The 16,897-nt window shown below is 50.2% G+C and overlaps 1 protein-coding gene across 2 annotated transcripts in view; it reads right to left on the bottom strand.

The window, feature by feature from the left end:
* Window positions 1-2,930: 2,930 nt before the first annotated feature.
* ATP13A2 (ATPase cation transporting 13A2) overlaps window positions 2,931-16,897 on the bottom strand; it is a 40,518-nt gene continuing 26,551 nt past the window's right edge. The window contains exons 16-29 of one of the 2 annotated variants that reach the window (XM_027842772.1): window positions 16,002-16,208; window positions 15,066-15,161; window positions 14,813-14,969; window positions 14,309-14,429; window positions 12,194-12,318; window positions 11,686-11,846; window positions 11,370-11,474; window positions 10,972-11,051; window positions 9,353-9,505; window positions 7,524-7,620; window positions 6,076-6,299; window positions 5,378-5,529; window positions 4,874-5,046; window positions 2,931-4,526 (exon numbers count right to left, since the gene is read on the bottom strand). In XM_027842772.1, the coding sequence (XP_027698573.1) occupies window positions 4,356-4,526; window positions 4,874-5,046; window positions 5,378-5,529; window positions 6,076-6,299; window positions 7,524-7,620; window positions 9,353-9,505; window positions 10,972-11,051; window positions 11,370-11,474; window positions 11,686-11,846; window positions 12,194-12,318; window positions 14,309-14,429; window positions 14,813-14,969; window positions 15,066-15,161; window positions 16,002-16,208 (2,022 nt within the window). In that variant the 3' untranslated portion in view covers window positions 2,931-4,355. The remainder of the gene's footprint in view (window positions 4,527-4,873; window positions 5,047-5,377; window positions 5,530-6,075; window positions 6,300-7,523; window positions 7,621-9,352; window positions 9,506-10,971; window positions 11,052-11,369; window positions 11,475-11,685; window positions 11,847-12,193; window positions 12,319-14,308; window positions 14,430-14,812; window positions 14,970-15,065; window positions 15,162-16,001; window positions 16,209-16,897) is intronic. The other variant, XM_027842773.1, reaches the window with a different exon arrangement.

The raw sequence follows: 16,897 nt of genomic DNA, 5'->3' as shown, positions 1-16,897 counted from the left end.
TGTAAGTGTCAGAAGCTGGATTTGAACTCAGGTCTTCCTGACCTTAGGTCCAGCGTTCTATCCACACCAGGCATTCCTTAAACTCAAGTCTCCTTTCCAGGGAATCCCCACGCCCTTTGCCCGGCTCTGAAGAGTTCCCAGTTGGTCAGGGGGAGCAGTATGCTTACACCTCATCTGGCAAGCCAGTGCCTGGAGAAGGCCACCTTAGGCCAGAGCCACCACAGACCCATTATCCAGATGTCCTGACCACTGCCTTCCTTTTCCCTTCCGATCAGTCTCAGAGCCAAGGAAAGTGACAAGAAGGAATAGCCGTGGGCTCTTCTGAGGATGGAAAGAAAAGGGAGCTAGCTTATGATGGGACCCAAGACGAGCCTGAGGCTGAGCCCAGGCCCAGATCCTCAGGGGCTACCAAGGGGCTAGGGGTGGGGGAATCAGAAAGTGCTTGGATTTTATCCTCCTGCTGTTCTATCAACCTTGATCTGGGTTTCCAGGCAAACTGCATGAGAAGCTGGGCCTTCACTCTACTTGGTCAGAGGTGATGGGGCCATCTGGTGGCTACTGATGAGATGGCCCGTGGGACTGGGAAAACCAGTTTTTTGTTTCTGTTTTTGTTTGTTTGTTTTTTCCATTTCCTAATCCCTGGGGATTAAATTGAACCTAGAATCACCCAATTTGAGAGTTAGAAGGGACATCATAGCAAAGAATTGGAAATTGAGGGAATGCCCATCAATTGGGGAATGGCTGAACAAGATGTGGCATATGAATGCAATGGTACATCATTGTGCTGTAAGAAATGATGAGCAGGCAGATTTCTGAAAAAACCTGGACTTACATGACTTGGTGTGGAGTGAAGTGAGCAGAACCAGGAGAACATTGTACACAGTAACAGCAACATTGTGCAACATCAAAGTTTTGATAGACTTAGCTCTTCTCAGCAATGCGATGATCCAAGACAATTCCAAAAGACTCATGATGGAAAATGCCATCCACACCCAGAGAAAGAAATGTGGAGTCTGAATGCAGATGGAAGCATACTGTTTTGCACTTTTTTTCATGTTTTTTTCCCCTTTTGCTCTGCTGCTTCTTTCACAACATGACTAATATGGAAATGTTTTACATGATTACACATGTATAACCTACATGAGGAGGAGGGAGGGAGGGAGAAAAACATGTAACTCAAAAATCTTTCAAAAAATGAATGTTGAAAATTATCTTTACAAGTAATTGGAAAAATTAAATCAAATAAAAAAAAGAAGGACCCTCAGGGACCATCTAGTCCGATTCATATCCAAAAGGACCCCGTCAACAACTTTTTTTATCTTACCAGACAACTTCCACTCATTGTTAGGAAGTTTATCCTGACCCCAAGACTAAATTGGCTTCTTGGTAAACTGCCCCCTCCCCATCGCTCTTCATCTGCCTTTGTAACCCCAACTCCCATGACTCAGTCCCTTCCAGTGTTGTCACTGAGAGAGAGGAGATGGTAGGGGGCATCTAAGCAGAACTGCTCCCAGGTGGTCACCCAGCCTCTGCTCAGACTCCTCCACTAATGAGGAACTCACTGTAACATATGGAGAACTCTCATAAAGGTTGGGCTACATGGCCTCAGAGACCCCTTCCAACTCTCAGATCTTGTGACTCCATGATGATTCCTGAAGGATCTCTTTCGGACAGCTCTAAAGGTTGATAAGGGGTGTGTGCAGGTGTTTAAAACGTTAAATCTGAACCTGATTTCTGCTAGTTCTGTCCTCAGGGCTGGGCAATCAGTCAACAAGCATTTATTCAGTACCTGCTGTATGCTAGGCAATAGGCTAAGTGATCCCTCTTGAATGAATGAGAGAATTTATTAAGCACTTACTGTGTCAAGCACTGGGAGTACAATTAGAAAAAAGGAGACAGTCCCTGCTCTCAGGGAGCTCACATTCTAATTAAGGAAGACAACATACCGAGAAGAGTTTAGCTGCAAGGAAGATGAAGGTCCCAGAAGTCCTAAGGACCCGGCTACAGTGAGGAAGGCAAGACCCAGAGGTCCACAGGGCGCATCTGCAGGCGGGATGACAGTGCCTGGGTGTGTGTGTGTGTGTGTGTGTGTGTGTGTGTGTGTGTGTGTGTGTGCGTGCGTGCGTGCGTGCGTGCGTGCGTGCGTGTGTGTGTGTGTGTGTGTGTGTGTGTGTAGCCAAACCAAGGCCTAGAGGGCCATAGGTTGTATGCTAGATCAAACAGGAAGATGTGGTGGTCCTCCATCTCACCAAAAAAGATAACTTCGGGGTTATCCAAGTGCTATGAATAGCCACATTTGCTGTTCAGGCTAGGAAGCCAGAAGGGGCCAAGCCTACCATCACTGGGAAGCAGAAAGTAGACTTGAGATGAATTTCAGTGTCCAGCCACAAATGGGAGAGAGGGAAAGGTCACTGGCAGGAAGGCTGGGGGAAAAGGGCCCACAGCTGGTCCCTGGCTGGGGTCTGGGAGGCCTGAGTTGGAGGAGGTCACCTCCACTGTCACTTTCCCCCACCCATCATTCAGAAAGGATCATCTATCCAAGCGACCTTTGAAGACTTGAAGAAGGCTAACATGTTCCTCCCCTTCCCATCTTTCTTTTTCAGACTAAACATTCTCAATTCATGAGATCACAGAATTTCTGGCTGGCAGTAGGGCTAGCCTGACTGCCCAACTGTATTCCCCCAAAGTCACCCAAAGCTATTTAAGAATAGCAGTAAGGGTCAGAATCCTTGAATGTTTCTTCATAATATGGGATTCCACAACCTGGTCTGGACAAGCTTTCTTCTTGTGTTGTTTCTCAGTTGTGTATGACTCTCTGTGACCCCATTTGAGATTTTCTTGGCAGACATTGGAGTGGTTTGCCATTTTCTTCTCCAGCTCATTTTACAGATGAGGAAACTGAGGCAAACAGTGTGAAGTGACTTGCCCAGGGTCACACAGCTAGTAAGTGTCTGAGGCTGGATTTGAACTCATGAAGATAAGTCTTGCTGATTCCAAGCCCAGTGGACAAATTAGAGACAGTCAATATTCCTCCTAAAGTGTAGGGATCAGAGCTAAACATAATACCCTGCAAGGGGGCCTGGCAGGGAAAGAGCACAATAGGGTTATGGCCTTCCTGATCCTTCTCTTTAAATAGCCTAGGGTCTCCTTAGTTTTTTTGCTGACCATCTCACACTACTTATTTATACAGGCCTTGTAGGCCATGAAAAACTTCAGACATTTTTTTTTTCAGATAAACTACTGCTTAATTACATCTCACCTACTCGGTACTTGTGACACTTTTGAACCCATGTGTAAGACTTGACATTTATTGTTCTTCAGTTCCATCTTATTCTATTTGGTCCTATGCTCTACTCTTAAGTTATTTTTCTGATCCTGCCTCCATCATTCAGTGGGTTAGCTCTTGCCCTCCCAGTGCTGGATCATCTCTGCCTCTCCTTTGTTGTAGCCAGTCTATTCACACCAGCCCCTGTTCACACCAGTTCTTGTTCTCAATCCTGCTGGCCACCATGGTACAGAAAGGTGCTGGAAGGACACAGAGCAGCCAGATGTAGGTTCAATACTGACTGGCCCCGCATGACATCAACTGCCATTTCTATAGACCTTTGAAGTTCACAAGGCACTTTCCTCACAACAACCCTGTGAGGTAGGTCATGCTGCAAGTATTATTGTCCGATAGTTTACAGAAGAGGAAACTGAGGCTCGTGGAGGGGAAGTGAGTTGCCCGAGGTTGCGGAGTTGAGCAGTAGCAGAACCGAACCTAGAACCCAGGTGTCCTCACTCTCAGTCTAAGGTTCTCTTCGGTGGAGCACGTCTTGGGGTCGCCCTTGCTGCTCTGCTGAGGCTCAGGACAAAGGAAAGGTGGACGTGGAGGCAGAGGCATCCTGAGCAAGGGGCTAGTGGTCAGGGCCAGGGTCTCACATAAGATCAGCACATCCAGGAAAATAAGGCAAATTTATTCAGTCTCTCAACAGGGGCAGTGAGTGTCAGCTGCATCTGACCCCTCCATGTACCCATGTCCACGGATAAAAAATTAGACTATTTCCAAGGTGAGATAAAGGAACTAAACTGGTCTGGGAAGGGGCATGGAGTGAAGCCCCTCACGACTGGGGAGGAGGAAGGAATTGAATGCCTTTGGGGGTGGCTTCTGAGGAGTCGAGATGCCCCACCCCCCAAATCTCAGCCAAGGATGAAAGGCATGGAATTGGGAAGGCGGCGTTCTCTGGGCTGAGGTGCTCGAGGAGTGTGTTGGCAGTCCCAGGCCATGTACAGTGTTGCTACCAAGATGCATAAATAGATGACGTGGGGGGGAGGGGCTCAGACCTCCACCCCAGGAATGTCCCCAGGATCCAGGGCTACCTCAGGACAGAGGCTGTCTTGTGGGTGGCCAGGATGGGCTGGTGGAGTGGGGGCCAGGGAGTTCGCTGCTGGGCCAGCTCCCGTTCAAGCCGCTTGAAGAATTTTTTGGATGCCTTCTTTGGGCACAGGCGGCGGAGGCATCTGGGGATCCACTGGTCAAAGATACACTGCAGAAAGAGAAGCAGGGGACTTCTGAGTCCTACCACCAAAGCCACCTTCCCCATCAACCTTGGTCCTGCCTTTCCTACCCTCTTCAATTCCCTCTACTCTTTGTCCCCTCTCTGAGTTTGCTCTCAGGAGACCTTCTCTCAGGAGAGAAGGGTTTGAGTTCCAGCTCTACTACTTAGTGGTTATGAGCCCACTCTGAACCTCAGTATCATCTTCTTGTAGGATGGTCTCTAAGGTGTCTTGCAGGACTCTGAGTGTCCTAGAGAGGGCGGTGGCCACCCCCAGATACTAGTCCCCCACACCTCCCCCGACACACACTGAGTATGCTCTACAGGTCCCCAGGCACCTCCAGCATGAAAGCCGCCACGAAGTTGAGGGCAGCTAAGCCAAGCAGTAGCAGCTTGAACCGGGTGTCCTTGATCTCCTTCAGGGTCAGCCACTTCAGCAGGAAGGCTGGCGGGCCCAGGGTGAGCATGATCATGATGGTGGCCAGGATAAACAAGGCCAAGAGGAAAAACACTGGGGAAGAGAGATGAGAATATGATCTGTTACCCACTTATCCGGACCTGGTTATGTGCATGTCATCTTCCCCGTTGGACTGGAAGATCCTTGAGGGCACGGCCTGTCTTTGGCCTTTCTTTGTAGCCCCAGTGCTTAGCACAGTGCCAAGCACACAGTAGGCGCTTAGTAAATGTTTGTTGACTGAGTCTGAGGACCTTGGGGATGACTAGAGTGGGGGTGGGGGAAGGTAGGGAGCGTGATGAGAATGGGAAAGGGCTCCAGCTCCTCCCTGCAGATAGGCGATGGCCCAAGATGCCGCCCTTCTCCCATCGCCTTGCCCAGGCCTCACCGTTGCTGTAGAGTGGGCGGCGGAAAGGCGGCCCCTTCGACATGGTTACGGCCATCGTGAGATACTGGAAACCTGAGAGGCAGAAGATGACTGTATTCTCATAGTTGGGCAGGTTCTGGGACCCTGACATCGTCCTGTTTAAAGGGACAAACCTGTAGGGGCAAGGAGGAAGGGAGGCGAGTAAGGAGGGGGAGATGCTTAAAGGTTAGGAGTGCACCAGACTCTGTGAAGACCTCCAAGAAAGGGCAGAGCCACCCACCTCCCAGAGCGGCCCCTGTGGGACAGAGATAATGATGGGGAAGTTTTCCCTGACAGCAGGTCTAAATCAGCTTTGTGCAGTTTCAGCCCATTGTTCCTAATTCTGCCCTCTGGGGCCAGACAGAAAAAGTCTAATCCCTCTTCCAAATTCCTGAATATAGCTGTCATGGCCCACTTCCATGCCCTCTTGCCCCCAAGCTTCCCCTTCTCCAGGCCAGATGCCACCTGTTCCTTTGACTGATCCTCACGGGGCACTAAAGTCAGAAACAAAATTGGATCCTGTGTCCTTTGCCATTCTAGTAACTTTCTTCTGCACGCCCCACAACTTGTCAGTGTCCTTCCATATTCAGGAGCTTCCATATTCCCCCCTCAGGGATCCATCTGTATTCCCCAAAGGGGTACCCACCCCCGGGAACCTGAAGATGGAAAGGGAGCCTCACCAGGGCTGGGAAACGGTGATGAAGTAGCCACTAAGCTGGATGCCCACAACCAGAGCAGTCTGCAGGAGGAGGCTGCCCATGACGGCCACACGAAGCAGGGCCCCTGGGGGCCGGGAGACCCCCAACTCTGGGGCAGGCCCGGTGAAACTCATTAGCACTGCCACCGAGGTGATGATGGCCAAGTCAATGAACAGAAACTGTAGGTCACCTAGGTTAGTATTGATCTGGGGAAGAGGCAAGTGGGAGGTTAATGGCATCACTCAATCAATCAATGAGAATTTATTAAGCTCCTACTATGTGCCAGGCATGGTGCCATACAAAAGGGATAGGAGTGTATCTCTATACACAAAAATGGAGTAGTCTCCACTCTCAACGTACATTCTATGTAGACCACACCCTGGGAAATGAGGATTCTACGTGGAATGGAAGTCCTCTGAGGCTATTTTGTTTTTGTATCCTAAGCATGAGCACAGGGCTTTCATTTGTCATAACATCATATACAGCAGAGGCTTAATAAATGCTTGTTGATCGATTAATTGATACTGAGCCCAGAAACCTAACCTTGGACAGTGCTGTTAGTGACTGTTCATTCCCTCCCCTTGTCTTCCTCAGCTAGGAGATCCAATCACCAATACGGTTACCTCACTACACAAGAAGCTTCATTAGCTCTCAGATGCCTCTAGAATAAAATACAATCTCCTTTTTTGGGGGGGACATTTAAAGTCCTTCACAATCTGGCTCCAGACTACCTTTCTAGACCAGTTTCATATTATTCCCCCTAATGTAATCCACATTCTAGTCAAACCGGTCTACTTGCTGTTTTATATACCTCCATGCCTTTGTATCTTTCATGCTTGGAATGCATTACTTCTTTACCTCTGCCTCCTAGAATCCCTAGCTTCATTTAAGGCTCAACTGAGGTCAGCTCCCACTTGAGGCCTTTTCTGATTCCCCTAATCACATCCCTGCCAAAATCACCATGTATCTACTTCATCTATATTTTGTATCTGTTTCACTCCACCAGAATATAAACTCCTTGAGGCCAGGAACTGTTTTCATTTTTGTCTTTGAACGCTCAGTGCACCTAGAACAGTGCCTAGCACACAGGAGGGAATTAATGAATCTTTGTTGAACAAAATTAGAGTGAATGGATGAAGAAGTTTCTGATTGGGTGGGGGGGGGGAGAGACACAAAGCCTGCCCTCAGGGAGCCTCCTGTCTACAAAGGGGTAGTAAGCCCACAAAAACAGCATAAAACAGCTAAACCCCTAGGGAAAGTAGACACTCAAAATTCTGGAAAGAATGGAGCCATTAAAGCTGGAAGTTTGGGGAAGTTTCCTGGAGGAGGTGTCTCAGTATAAGAGGGGTCAAGGGGAATTAGTCAATGGAGAACCGAAGGGAGGGCCCCGCTCCCCTCGCCCCTCAGCTCTGCCCCAGCTTCATACTCACAGTGTAGAGCAGTAGGACAGAGATGAACTGGATAAAGCTGTAGAGGGCCATGTACTGGAAAATGCAGAAGGAGGTGACCAGTGAGCATCGTCCTTCCCTGTGACATAGGGGGAGAAGTACAAGCATAGGAGGACATCAGGGCTCTGGAAGGAGGGTGAGGACCCCACGAGGGGCAAATGACGGGCAACTGGAAGCCTACCCTGGCTCTCAGTATAAAATGGCATCTGGGGGTCTGCCTACAGGGGCAGACCCGCTCCCTCTGCTGGGGCCCAGCCGGGCTGCTGTTAGGCCTTTGTCATTACTACAAATAATAATAGCGATACATCCCAATGCACTTATTCCAGGATAAAAAGCATTGATTGTATCCACCTACACCATAGTCTGAAAGACCTCAGCCATAAGAGGGTAACAGCAGGCTAGCGACTTGTGCTTGGACCTCACCCAGACACATGAGTAGAAAGAGATAACTGTGACAACCCAGAATGATAATGATATAATTATATTATTAGAGAATAATAATACACATATGATGATGACAATGATGACGTGATAATGATAAAAATCGGACACCGGATTTTTTCAGTGTAACTGGAAGTGGTGTACCTCTGGATGGAGTTTAGAGCCAAGAACGGTATCAAAAGGCCCTCCGTGGGCAACACCTGCCTGAACTAAGCTAACAGAATACCCCCAAAGAAACACCGGGTAAACTGCCCAGGCAAGAAATTCCACAAACTTCCATGAATTGTCCTTAGAGGTTGGGGATGAGGTTTATGATGGCAATTCAGAACCAAGTCACTGCCACCAGCAATCCTAGAAGGCTTACCCTTAAGGAGGTTGGACTTAGAATATTACATATAAAAGAATAGATAGCAGGAGGGTGACTTGTCCTCGAACCGTTTCTATCGGAACCCCATCAAGAAAAGATGAGATAGCAGTAATACTGTCAATAAATCAAGGACTTGCCATTTCATTGCTGTGGGAACTCCCAGTGTGAGAACTCCCTCTGGATGCAAACTGCCACTGATCAATCACCAGAGAATCTTGGAGAATTACTTCTGATTTATGAGATTATTAAGTTACTTAATAAAGTCTTAACTTAGATTTAAATGAGTCGTCCATAGTCACACAGCTACCACTGAGTGTCAGCTATGGCATCTGAACTCAGATCTTCCCAGTTCTATCTACTAAGCCTTGCTAGACCTTTTTATCTTCTCCTATGTGGTCCCTGACCAAAAATTCAGTTCTCTTCCATTTCACCATGCTTACTTCTTTTCAACTTTTTTGGGGGGCTTTATGTTTACTTAAGACTGGGGATAAAAGAGCACACCTTATTGGGCTTGAGGGATCGGAGAATTATTGGGGCCTCAGAGTAGCCCCAACACTAATGGCATCTCCCAGATTAAATGTACATATCTTGTATGTACATAGTTATTTACATGTTGTCTCTCTCATTGGAGCGTAAGCTCCTTGAGGGCAGGGACCATATTTTTGTCTTTCTTTGTATCCCCAGTGCTTAGCATGATGCCTGGCACATAGAAAGTGCTTAGTGAAAGCTTGTTGATTAAACGACTGGTGACCCTCTTCCTAACTTTGGGAGAAGCAAGAGTTTCTGAAAGTAAAAACAGCATGAGAGAGAGTAGTGCTCAGCACTGGCTTCTCAGCCCCTTGAGGCGGATCTCCTTAGAGGATGTGGATTAGCAATAATGCTTATACTAACTGAGGCTCACCTGTCCTCGTCTCTCAAATAATCCCTTGCTTCCTGCCCCTCTCCCCTCCCTCCCCTACTACCCCGCTGCTTCCAAAGGTCTCTCTCCCACGGTGCCACTCACCTGATCACCTTAGGCACACACTCAATGTTGGTGATTTGGGAGGTGAAAGGTGATGCCACCGAAGCCTCTGCCTCTGACAGGGAGATGCCCACATCAGCTGCCTTCAGGGCCCCACAGTCATTGGCCCCATCTCCACACATGCCCACACAGTAGCTGCCAAGGTGCAGGTGGGGACTATCAACAAGTCTTGCCCCACTCCAGGGGGTGTGCCCACCTAGGTGGGGGGGAGGGGATCGATCCCAAGGGAAGGCTGGGAGGAAGGGTGAGGTTGGAAAGGTGCGGAGTCACTAGGCTTCCCTGAGAGGGCCAGGCCAAAGCTGGGAGGAAGGAGGTCATGGGTCCCCCCGCCCCAACCCCGGCCCTGAGCATGGGAAACTCTCGTCGAATTCTCCACACCCCCAACCCCCTAGTGGGGCTCACAGAAACAGAACTGCCAGGGCTAGGTGAGACCTCAGATAAGAACCTGAGAGTTGGGAGGGCCCTTAGAGGATATCTGGCCATAGAACAGAAACCAGGAGAATTGGAAGGGCCACATGAGGAAGAGATCAGACTTGTTTTGCCCCCTGCCTCCCGAGAGGGAGGTGACAGACTCCAGGGAAACATTTTTGGACATAGCCAATATGGGAATTAATTCTGCTTCACTATGAAGAATCACTACAAGAGTTTTGTTTTATTTTTCTTTCTTTTTTCAGTGGGGGAGGGGAGGGGAGGGGGATAGGCTTGTGAATTAGAAAGTTTAAAAATTAAAATTAAAAATTTAATTAAAAAATTTATTATTATTTTTAAAGAGAACATCATTTCAACAAAGGGAGCTGTCTCAAAATAGAATGGGAGACTTCGAGAAGGTATTGAGTTCCCTATTTAAACAGAGGTCAGATTGACCTCTCGTTGGAGAAATAATTCCCATTCAGGAAGACGTCAAACTCAATGCCTCTGGGGTCCCTTCTACTGCTGAATCTTTGTGACTCCTAGATCATCTAAGGCCATCCACCTAGGGCAAGTCACTTAACTTGGGGGTGGGGGCAAAATTTCATCTGTAAAATGAGTGGGCTGGACCAGATGGTCTCCAAGACCCCTAGATATATCCTAGAATGCCTCATTTACAGATATACTTACAAAGGTCCAAAAAAATGCAATGACTTGCCCAGGGGCACACAGTCACAGCGTCAGAACCAGGACTCTGCCCAGACCATAGTTCTTTCTGTCACATTTTACAAAGAAGAGAGCAGAGGCCCAGAGCGGTAAAGGGATCTGCCTTAGGGTTATGGATTTCCAGAAGCAGAGTAAACCCTGGACACAGGACATGGGGGGACGGATGAAGCGGTATGGGAAAGGAATGTCGTTAGACAAAAAGCATTTGAGCTACAAGGGCTCTAAGGGGCCATCTCAGCCAATCTGCTTATTTTACAAGGGGGAAACTGAGGCGCAGGGAGTAAAAGGAACCCAACAAAGTCACTGATCATCTGACATGTTTATTCCATTTCCCTTCATATTATAGACAAGGCAATGGAGGCCCTGAGATGGCAAGAAACCTGCCCAGGTTTTGGGAGGAGGATGGAGGGGTGTGGGTCCTAAGAGAATCCTCTGTATCATTTACTGAGTTCTGAGAGGTCACTTACTTGAGGTTTCGAAAGCCACACACCAGCTGAGTCTTCTGTTCTGGTGTCATCCGGGCAAAGATGGTGGCCTGGAGCAGGATCTAGGGGATGGGCGAGAGTGGGTGTGGCAGCTGCCAGGGAAGGGGGGACACCCCAAGGGGGAGGGGAAGGAGGAACAGTCCCATGCCAGAGGGCTCAGCATTTAGAGCTGCAAGGGACCTGAGGGACCATCTGGGAACCAACCAGCTCATTTTAAGAGGAAACAGATTCAGAGAAGTTAAGCCACTTGCCCAGCGTCACACAGCAGGTGGAGCTGAGACGTGAACCCAGGAACCAGGCAGGTATTCCGAGAGGGGAAGGTCATTACTTAGAGGGGGGATGAGGGGGATGAGGGGGATGAGGGGGAGGGGAAGCAGTACCTTGGGCAAAAGCTCAGGGAAATGATCCAAAACCACAGCAAATGCCTTCCCGTTCAGCGCCAGGTGGCAGTGCTCCCCGGCCGGCTCCACAAGGTACCCTTTGGGCTGAAATGGGCCCCATGAGACCCCACACTCCTGGCCTTCTCCCAGGTCCCCTGCCCCAGCCTCTGGGAAGATGGCCTCCGTGTGGTCCAGTCATCAGGCAGTGGTTGATGGGGGTGGGGTGAAGGAGCCCTGGGAAGTCATGAAGTCCCCCCCTGCTTCCAGAACATCAGCCTAGAGAAGGGAAGGAAGATGGGACCGTCCTAAGGCCTACCTCAGCTTGTTCCCCACCCGGACAGTGGTCAGAGGGGATGAACTTGATGGAAGCCGGTTTGCCGTTGGCAGGGTCGGAGGCATAGACCAACACCACCGGCTCCTGGGGTCGCACCATGCCGCAGGCCCGAGATACATTGACCGCAGTCAGCATGTTGTCACCTGGGGGCGGGAAAGAGTTCAGGCTTGGCCAGAGGCAGCTGAAGTCCCTGGACCACTGTCTGCCCTCAGGCTGGCTCCCAGGAGGGGACCAGCTGAGATCAACGCCTGCCCATGCTGCAGACGAGCTGAAGGAGATCCTTGGGGCAGCTTCCTAGGCTCTGAACGGGAGCCCTTCCTCGTGGCCCCCACCCTGCCGGGGCCCTTCCTCGTGCCCCCCACCCCGCCGGGGCCCTTCCTCGTGGCCCCCACCCCGCGGGGGCCCTTCCTCGTGCCCCCCACCCCGCGGGGGCTGCTGTTCTCCTGCTTCTGCCCCACAGAACCCTCCCTGGGCCCCTGCCTTCAGACACCTGTGACCATGACAGTTCGGATGTTGGCCCTGCGGAGGGTGCAGATGGTGGGCGCCGTCTCTGGTTTCAGCACATTCTTAATCACCAGGAGGCCCAGCAGAGTCAGCCCGCTCTCCACTTCTGTCCTGGGGGGAAAGAGGGGACGATCAGCTCAAGGGCAAAGGTCAGAGGGGGCCAGAGCACAGAGGAAGGAACACCAGGGACCTGAAGTCAGGAGTCCCTGCCTTAAGTCCTGGTTCTGACACCTGCTAGCTGTATATGTCAGTCAATCAGTAAACACACATTTATTAATCACTTACTGTGCGGTAGGCATGTACTAAGCACTAGGAATGCAATGAAATACTACCTCCCTGGGTCTGGAAAACAGGGGTAAGAATCCTAACTCCCTCCCGGGCTTGTTGGGTACAGATTCTTTAGGCCAAGCCCCAGAGTTTACAGAGGGGGAAACTGAGGCCTTGGCTCAAGCACAACCTTCTTCTTGGGGCCTTTTCTAGCCCCTTCTCCTCCTGGGAGAGTCCCCTCTCCCCAAATTACCTGGCATTCACTTTGTGTCTGTCCTGCACCCACTGTCTTCCCCCAGAGAAGGTGAGGTCCTTCCAGTTCTGTGCTGAGCACAGTGCTTGACACACAGCACATGCTTAATAAATATTTGTTAATTGAAGCGACTTGTTTAAGGTCAAACAGCTAGCAGAGTCAGGATTTGAACCCAGAGCTTCCAGGCCTTCTACTAAATCACACTGCCTCTCAGTACCTATATTAATAAACATGGACAAATGCTGCAGACGGAGAATGAGCTGGAACACAAGGACCCCAGATCTAGAACCTTGGGACCTCCTAAGGTCATCTCGTCTGACTTTCTCATTTAACAGATGAGGAAACTGTCTACCATGTGCCAAGCAAATATAATTTACAAATATTATCTCATTTGATCCTTGCAACAACCCTGGGAACCCTGGGAGCTGCTTTTAAGATTCCCCTTTTACAGCTGAGGAAATAGAGGCAAACAGAGGTTAAGTGCCCTGCCCAGGGTTACAGAGTCAGTCTGAGGCAGGATTTGAACTCAAGTCTTCCTGACTCCTGGCCCAGAGTTCTATCTACAGCACCACCTAGATGCCATTAGGAGAAAGTGGCATAGGATCACATGACCATAGATTTAGAACTGGAAGGGACCTCCAAAGATATTTAGTCCAGCTTCCTTCTTTGACGGATAAGGAAACTGAGGCCTGGGGAGTGAAGCGGCCTTGCCAAGGGTTGAATATTTGTTCACCTATTTAGTCAGTGACAGAGCCAGATGTGAACACAAACCTTCACTCCGTCTGCTACACAAATCTGCCTCATGAATGAATGAATGGAAAAGCATCAATACAAACATCTATCTTGGACGGCTACCGGTGACAGAGACCATGCTGCGGCCAGAGGAGGAGGAGGCGGGCTGCACGTGGGGAACCCAGCAGCAGCTTTCTTTGCTCCCAGTCACTGAAGCTTATCTTTGGAAAATCTCTGCTCTCCCGGCAGGGCTATCTGGCTGGGCATCATGGCATGCCATGATCTCTGAGGAACGGAGCCCGTAGGTGAGCTCTGGGCACAGGAAAAAGGCACGGCGGGCATAGGCCGGCCAAGGCAGGTCCAGCTATTTGTGTGCCAAAAGAGGAGTAAAAATTGTGAAGTGTGGCCGTGGATGGAGAAGGAGAATGAAGGATGATGAATGAATAGCCCAAGAGCTGCTTTCTTAGGCCACAGAATATCAGATTCCAGGACCCCGGGCTGCAAGAGACCTCAGAGATTTTCCTCTCTTGGCCTCAGTTTCTCTCCTCTATAAAATGAGGAGATGGGATTAGGTAGATAATAAGATCACTACCTTGGACCTCAAGGGGACCTCAGAGATCATCCATTTTAATCCACAGCATTAGACAGATCGATAGAATGAGTCCTAGAACAAAAGCACCAGGGAAAGGCCTATTGGGTAGTTGATAGATTTAGACGTGGATGACCGTCAAATCTGAAGAAGGGGCTGAGATCTGCAATGAAGGAGAGCTTGCCCGCCCTTGGGAGATCACAGATCAATGGAAGGCTTGAAGAAAGCAGGTGCAGGCAGTGTTTCTTGAGGTCCCCCACCTGGACAGTTGCCGAGCCTTCTCCAAAGTGGGAGTGATGTGCAGGGGCTTGAAGGCCAGGGCCAGAACCCGGAACCCATCCGATGTATAGCGCTGAAGGACTTGGGAGAAATCTGAAGGCACTGGAGAAACAGGGGTGACCGGTGTCATTAGGGGCATAGACTACAAGCCTGGCAGGGCAGGAGGGGGTTAGATACTCTTCTGAGCGGGGAAGGGGGGTGGTGGTGAATTAAGGATTAAGAGTGATTGAAACTAGGGTTTGAGGCCTTTAGGTTGGAGGCAGGGATTTGGGGAGCAGCAGTGGCCTTTGCCCCTGGACCCTAGGGATACTTGGGCAAACCCCAAGGCCTGGTTTTCTACCATTCACTATAGGACCAGAGAGCCTGGGAATCCACCAAGAGGGAATATACTCTCTCCCTTGTCCTGTGCTCTGGACCACAAACCCTGTAGGGACCTCAGGAGGAGGCAGCAGGGTGAGGGCAGTGGAGATGATGGTCCATTTCACCTGTGTCTGGGGTACAGAGACTGGCCACCATCTCAGGGGCCCCCTTCATGTAAACCTCGGGAGGGGCTCCCCTTTGCCGCAATACCACCACGCTCATCCGCTGCAAGCCTGACGAGAAGGGGAATCGGCAGAGGATGCCGATGGGCTCCAGGGGCTCCTGCAGGGGCCAAGAGAAGGCAGGTGAGCATGGCGCTGGAGCCTTCCCTTGCCCCTCCCACCTCCAGCCAGCCTCCGGCCACCCTGCCCAGCTTACTGTCCCCTGAAGCTGCTCCTCCAGGCATGGGGGCCTCATCACAGCCATGACCTTGGTCCCAAACACTAAGGTCTCTGATCCCTCTTCTTCTAAGCACTGGAAAACAGGTAAAAGAGAGAAGGGCACAGACAAGGCTGTCACTGGATGGGCATAGCCAAGGGGCCGGGCAGGAGACTGAGCTAGGGCTGCGGCCAGCCCCTTGGCCGATGGAAACTGAGTAAGGAAGGCTTGGGGTTGGATTTGGAGATTCCTCTGATGACAGCGACAGACAGGGGAACGGAGGATGTTTGATGACGGAGATGAGGATAAGAAACAAACACATAGCAACAGCTCCCTTTTCTGCAGTGTTTGAAGTCACTAGAACAATCCTTTTGGAGCTGAAGATTTCTGCTTTTGTACTCCACTGACAGGGTGCTTCTATCTTGTATACGTCACCAGGGTTATCCAAACTTAAAGGTACACAAGAACTTTAGCTCAGCCTCCGTCAGTAACCCCATTTTACAGATGAGGCTCAAGAGGTTAAGTGACTTTCCCGTGGCCATATAGCTAGGAAGCAACAGAGAGCCAGGATTCAAATTCAAGCATCCTGACCTCAAATCAAATGCTTTTTCTTTTTCTTTTTCTCTTTCTTCGTTTTTGTTTTTTGCTAGGCAATGGGGTTAAGTGACTTGCCCAGGGTCACACAGCTAGTAAGGATGAAGTGTCTGAGGCCAAATTTGAACTTGGGTCCTCCTGACTCCAGGGCCGGTGCTCTATCCACTGCGCCACCCAGCTGCCCCGTTGCTTTTTCAAATTAAAAAAAAAAAAAAGCAACCTCTTGCTTTCTAGAAAGAAAAGGGTCCCTGTCTCCCCCTCAACCCAATCCCTTTTTATTGGTCTGACTGGAGATGGGCCTGCTCAGAGACAGAGGGCGGAGGGCGGACAGAATGATCTTACCCAGCCAGTAGACTCCACCATTTTGAGGTCGATGGGGTCACCAATGGGCTGCTCATTTAGCAAGGAGACGGAATGACAGGAGGCCAAGGCAGTGAGCAGGGGACCTCCGTGGAGCTGCCTCGGGTCTGAGATCAGGGACAGGAAATCGTCACCTTTTAGGGGGAGCACACCCCAAACATCTAGGCCTTCCTCTGTCAACGTGCCTGTCTGGAGAGGGGTGGGGGATTAGGGAGGATGAGAATTTCATCCCCATGATGAAATAAGATGGAAAGTGGGAGAGTTATGACCTCCATTTTACAGATGAAGAAACTGAGGAGAAGTGACTTGCCTAGTATGGAGCAGCTGTTAAGTGGACTGGATTCAAACTCAAATCCAGATCTTCTGACTCCAAATCAAGTTCCCCAACCCCCGACCCTTCTCAGTCTGCTGAGTCTATTAAAGCCTTTCTACCAGCCTTCAAGACACAGTTCTGACACTGCAGCCTCCAAGAAGCCCTCCCTTGGCCCTGGCCCCCCCACCCTGCTAAAAATGACCCTTCCTTCCACAAAGTTCACCCAGAACATGTGAACCAGAGACCATCAGAGCTAGGCAGGTAAGGGAGAACCTTAGAACACAGAAGGTCAGAGCAGGGAGGGCCCTTAGAACACAGAATGTCAGAGCTGGGAGGGCCCTTAGGACACAGGATGTCAGAGCTGGAAGAACAGAGAATGTCAGAGCTGGGAGGGCCCTTAGAACACAGAATGTCAGAGCTGGGAAGGCCCTTAGAATACAGGATGTCAGAGCTGGGAGGGCCCTTAGAACACAGAATGTCAGAGCTGGGAGGGCCCTTAGAACACAGAATGTCAGAGCTGGGAGGGCCCTTAGAACACAGGATGTCAGAGCTGGGAGGGCCCTTA

This window comes from Vombatus ursinus, unplaced genomic scaffold, assembly GCF_900497805.2.
Source record: "Vombatus ursinus unplaced genomic scaffold, bare-nosed wombat genome assembly UNPS02014884.1, whole genome shotgun sequence".
Taxonomy (NCBI): Eukaryota; Metazoa; Chordata; class Mammalia; order Diprotodontia; family Vombatidae; genus Vombatus; species Vombatus ursinus.
The sequence above is the reverse complement of the archived record's forward strand: the minus strand, read 5'-3'. Positions and strand labels throughout refer to the sequence as shown.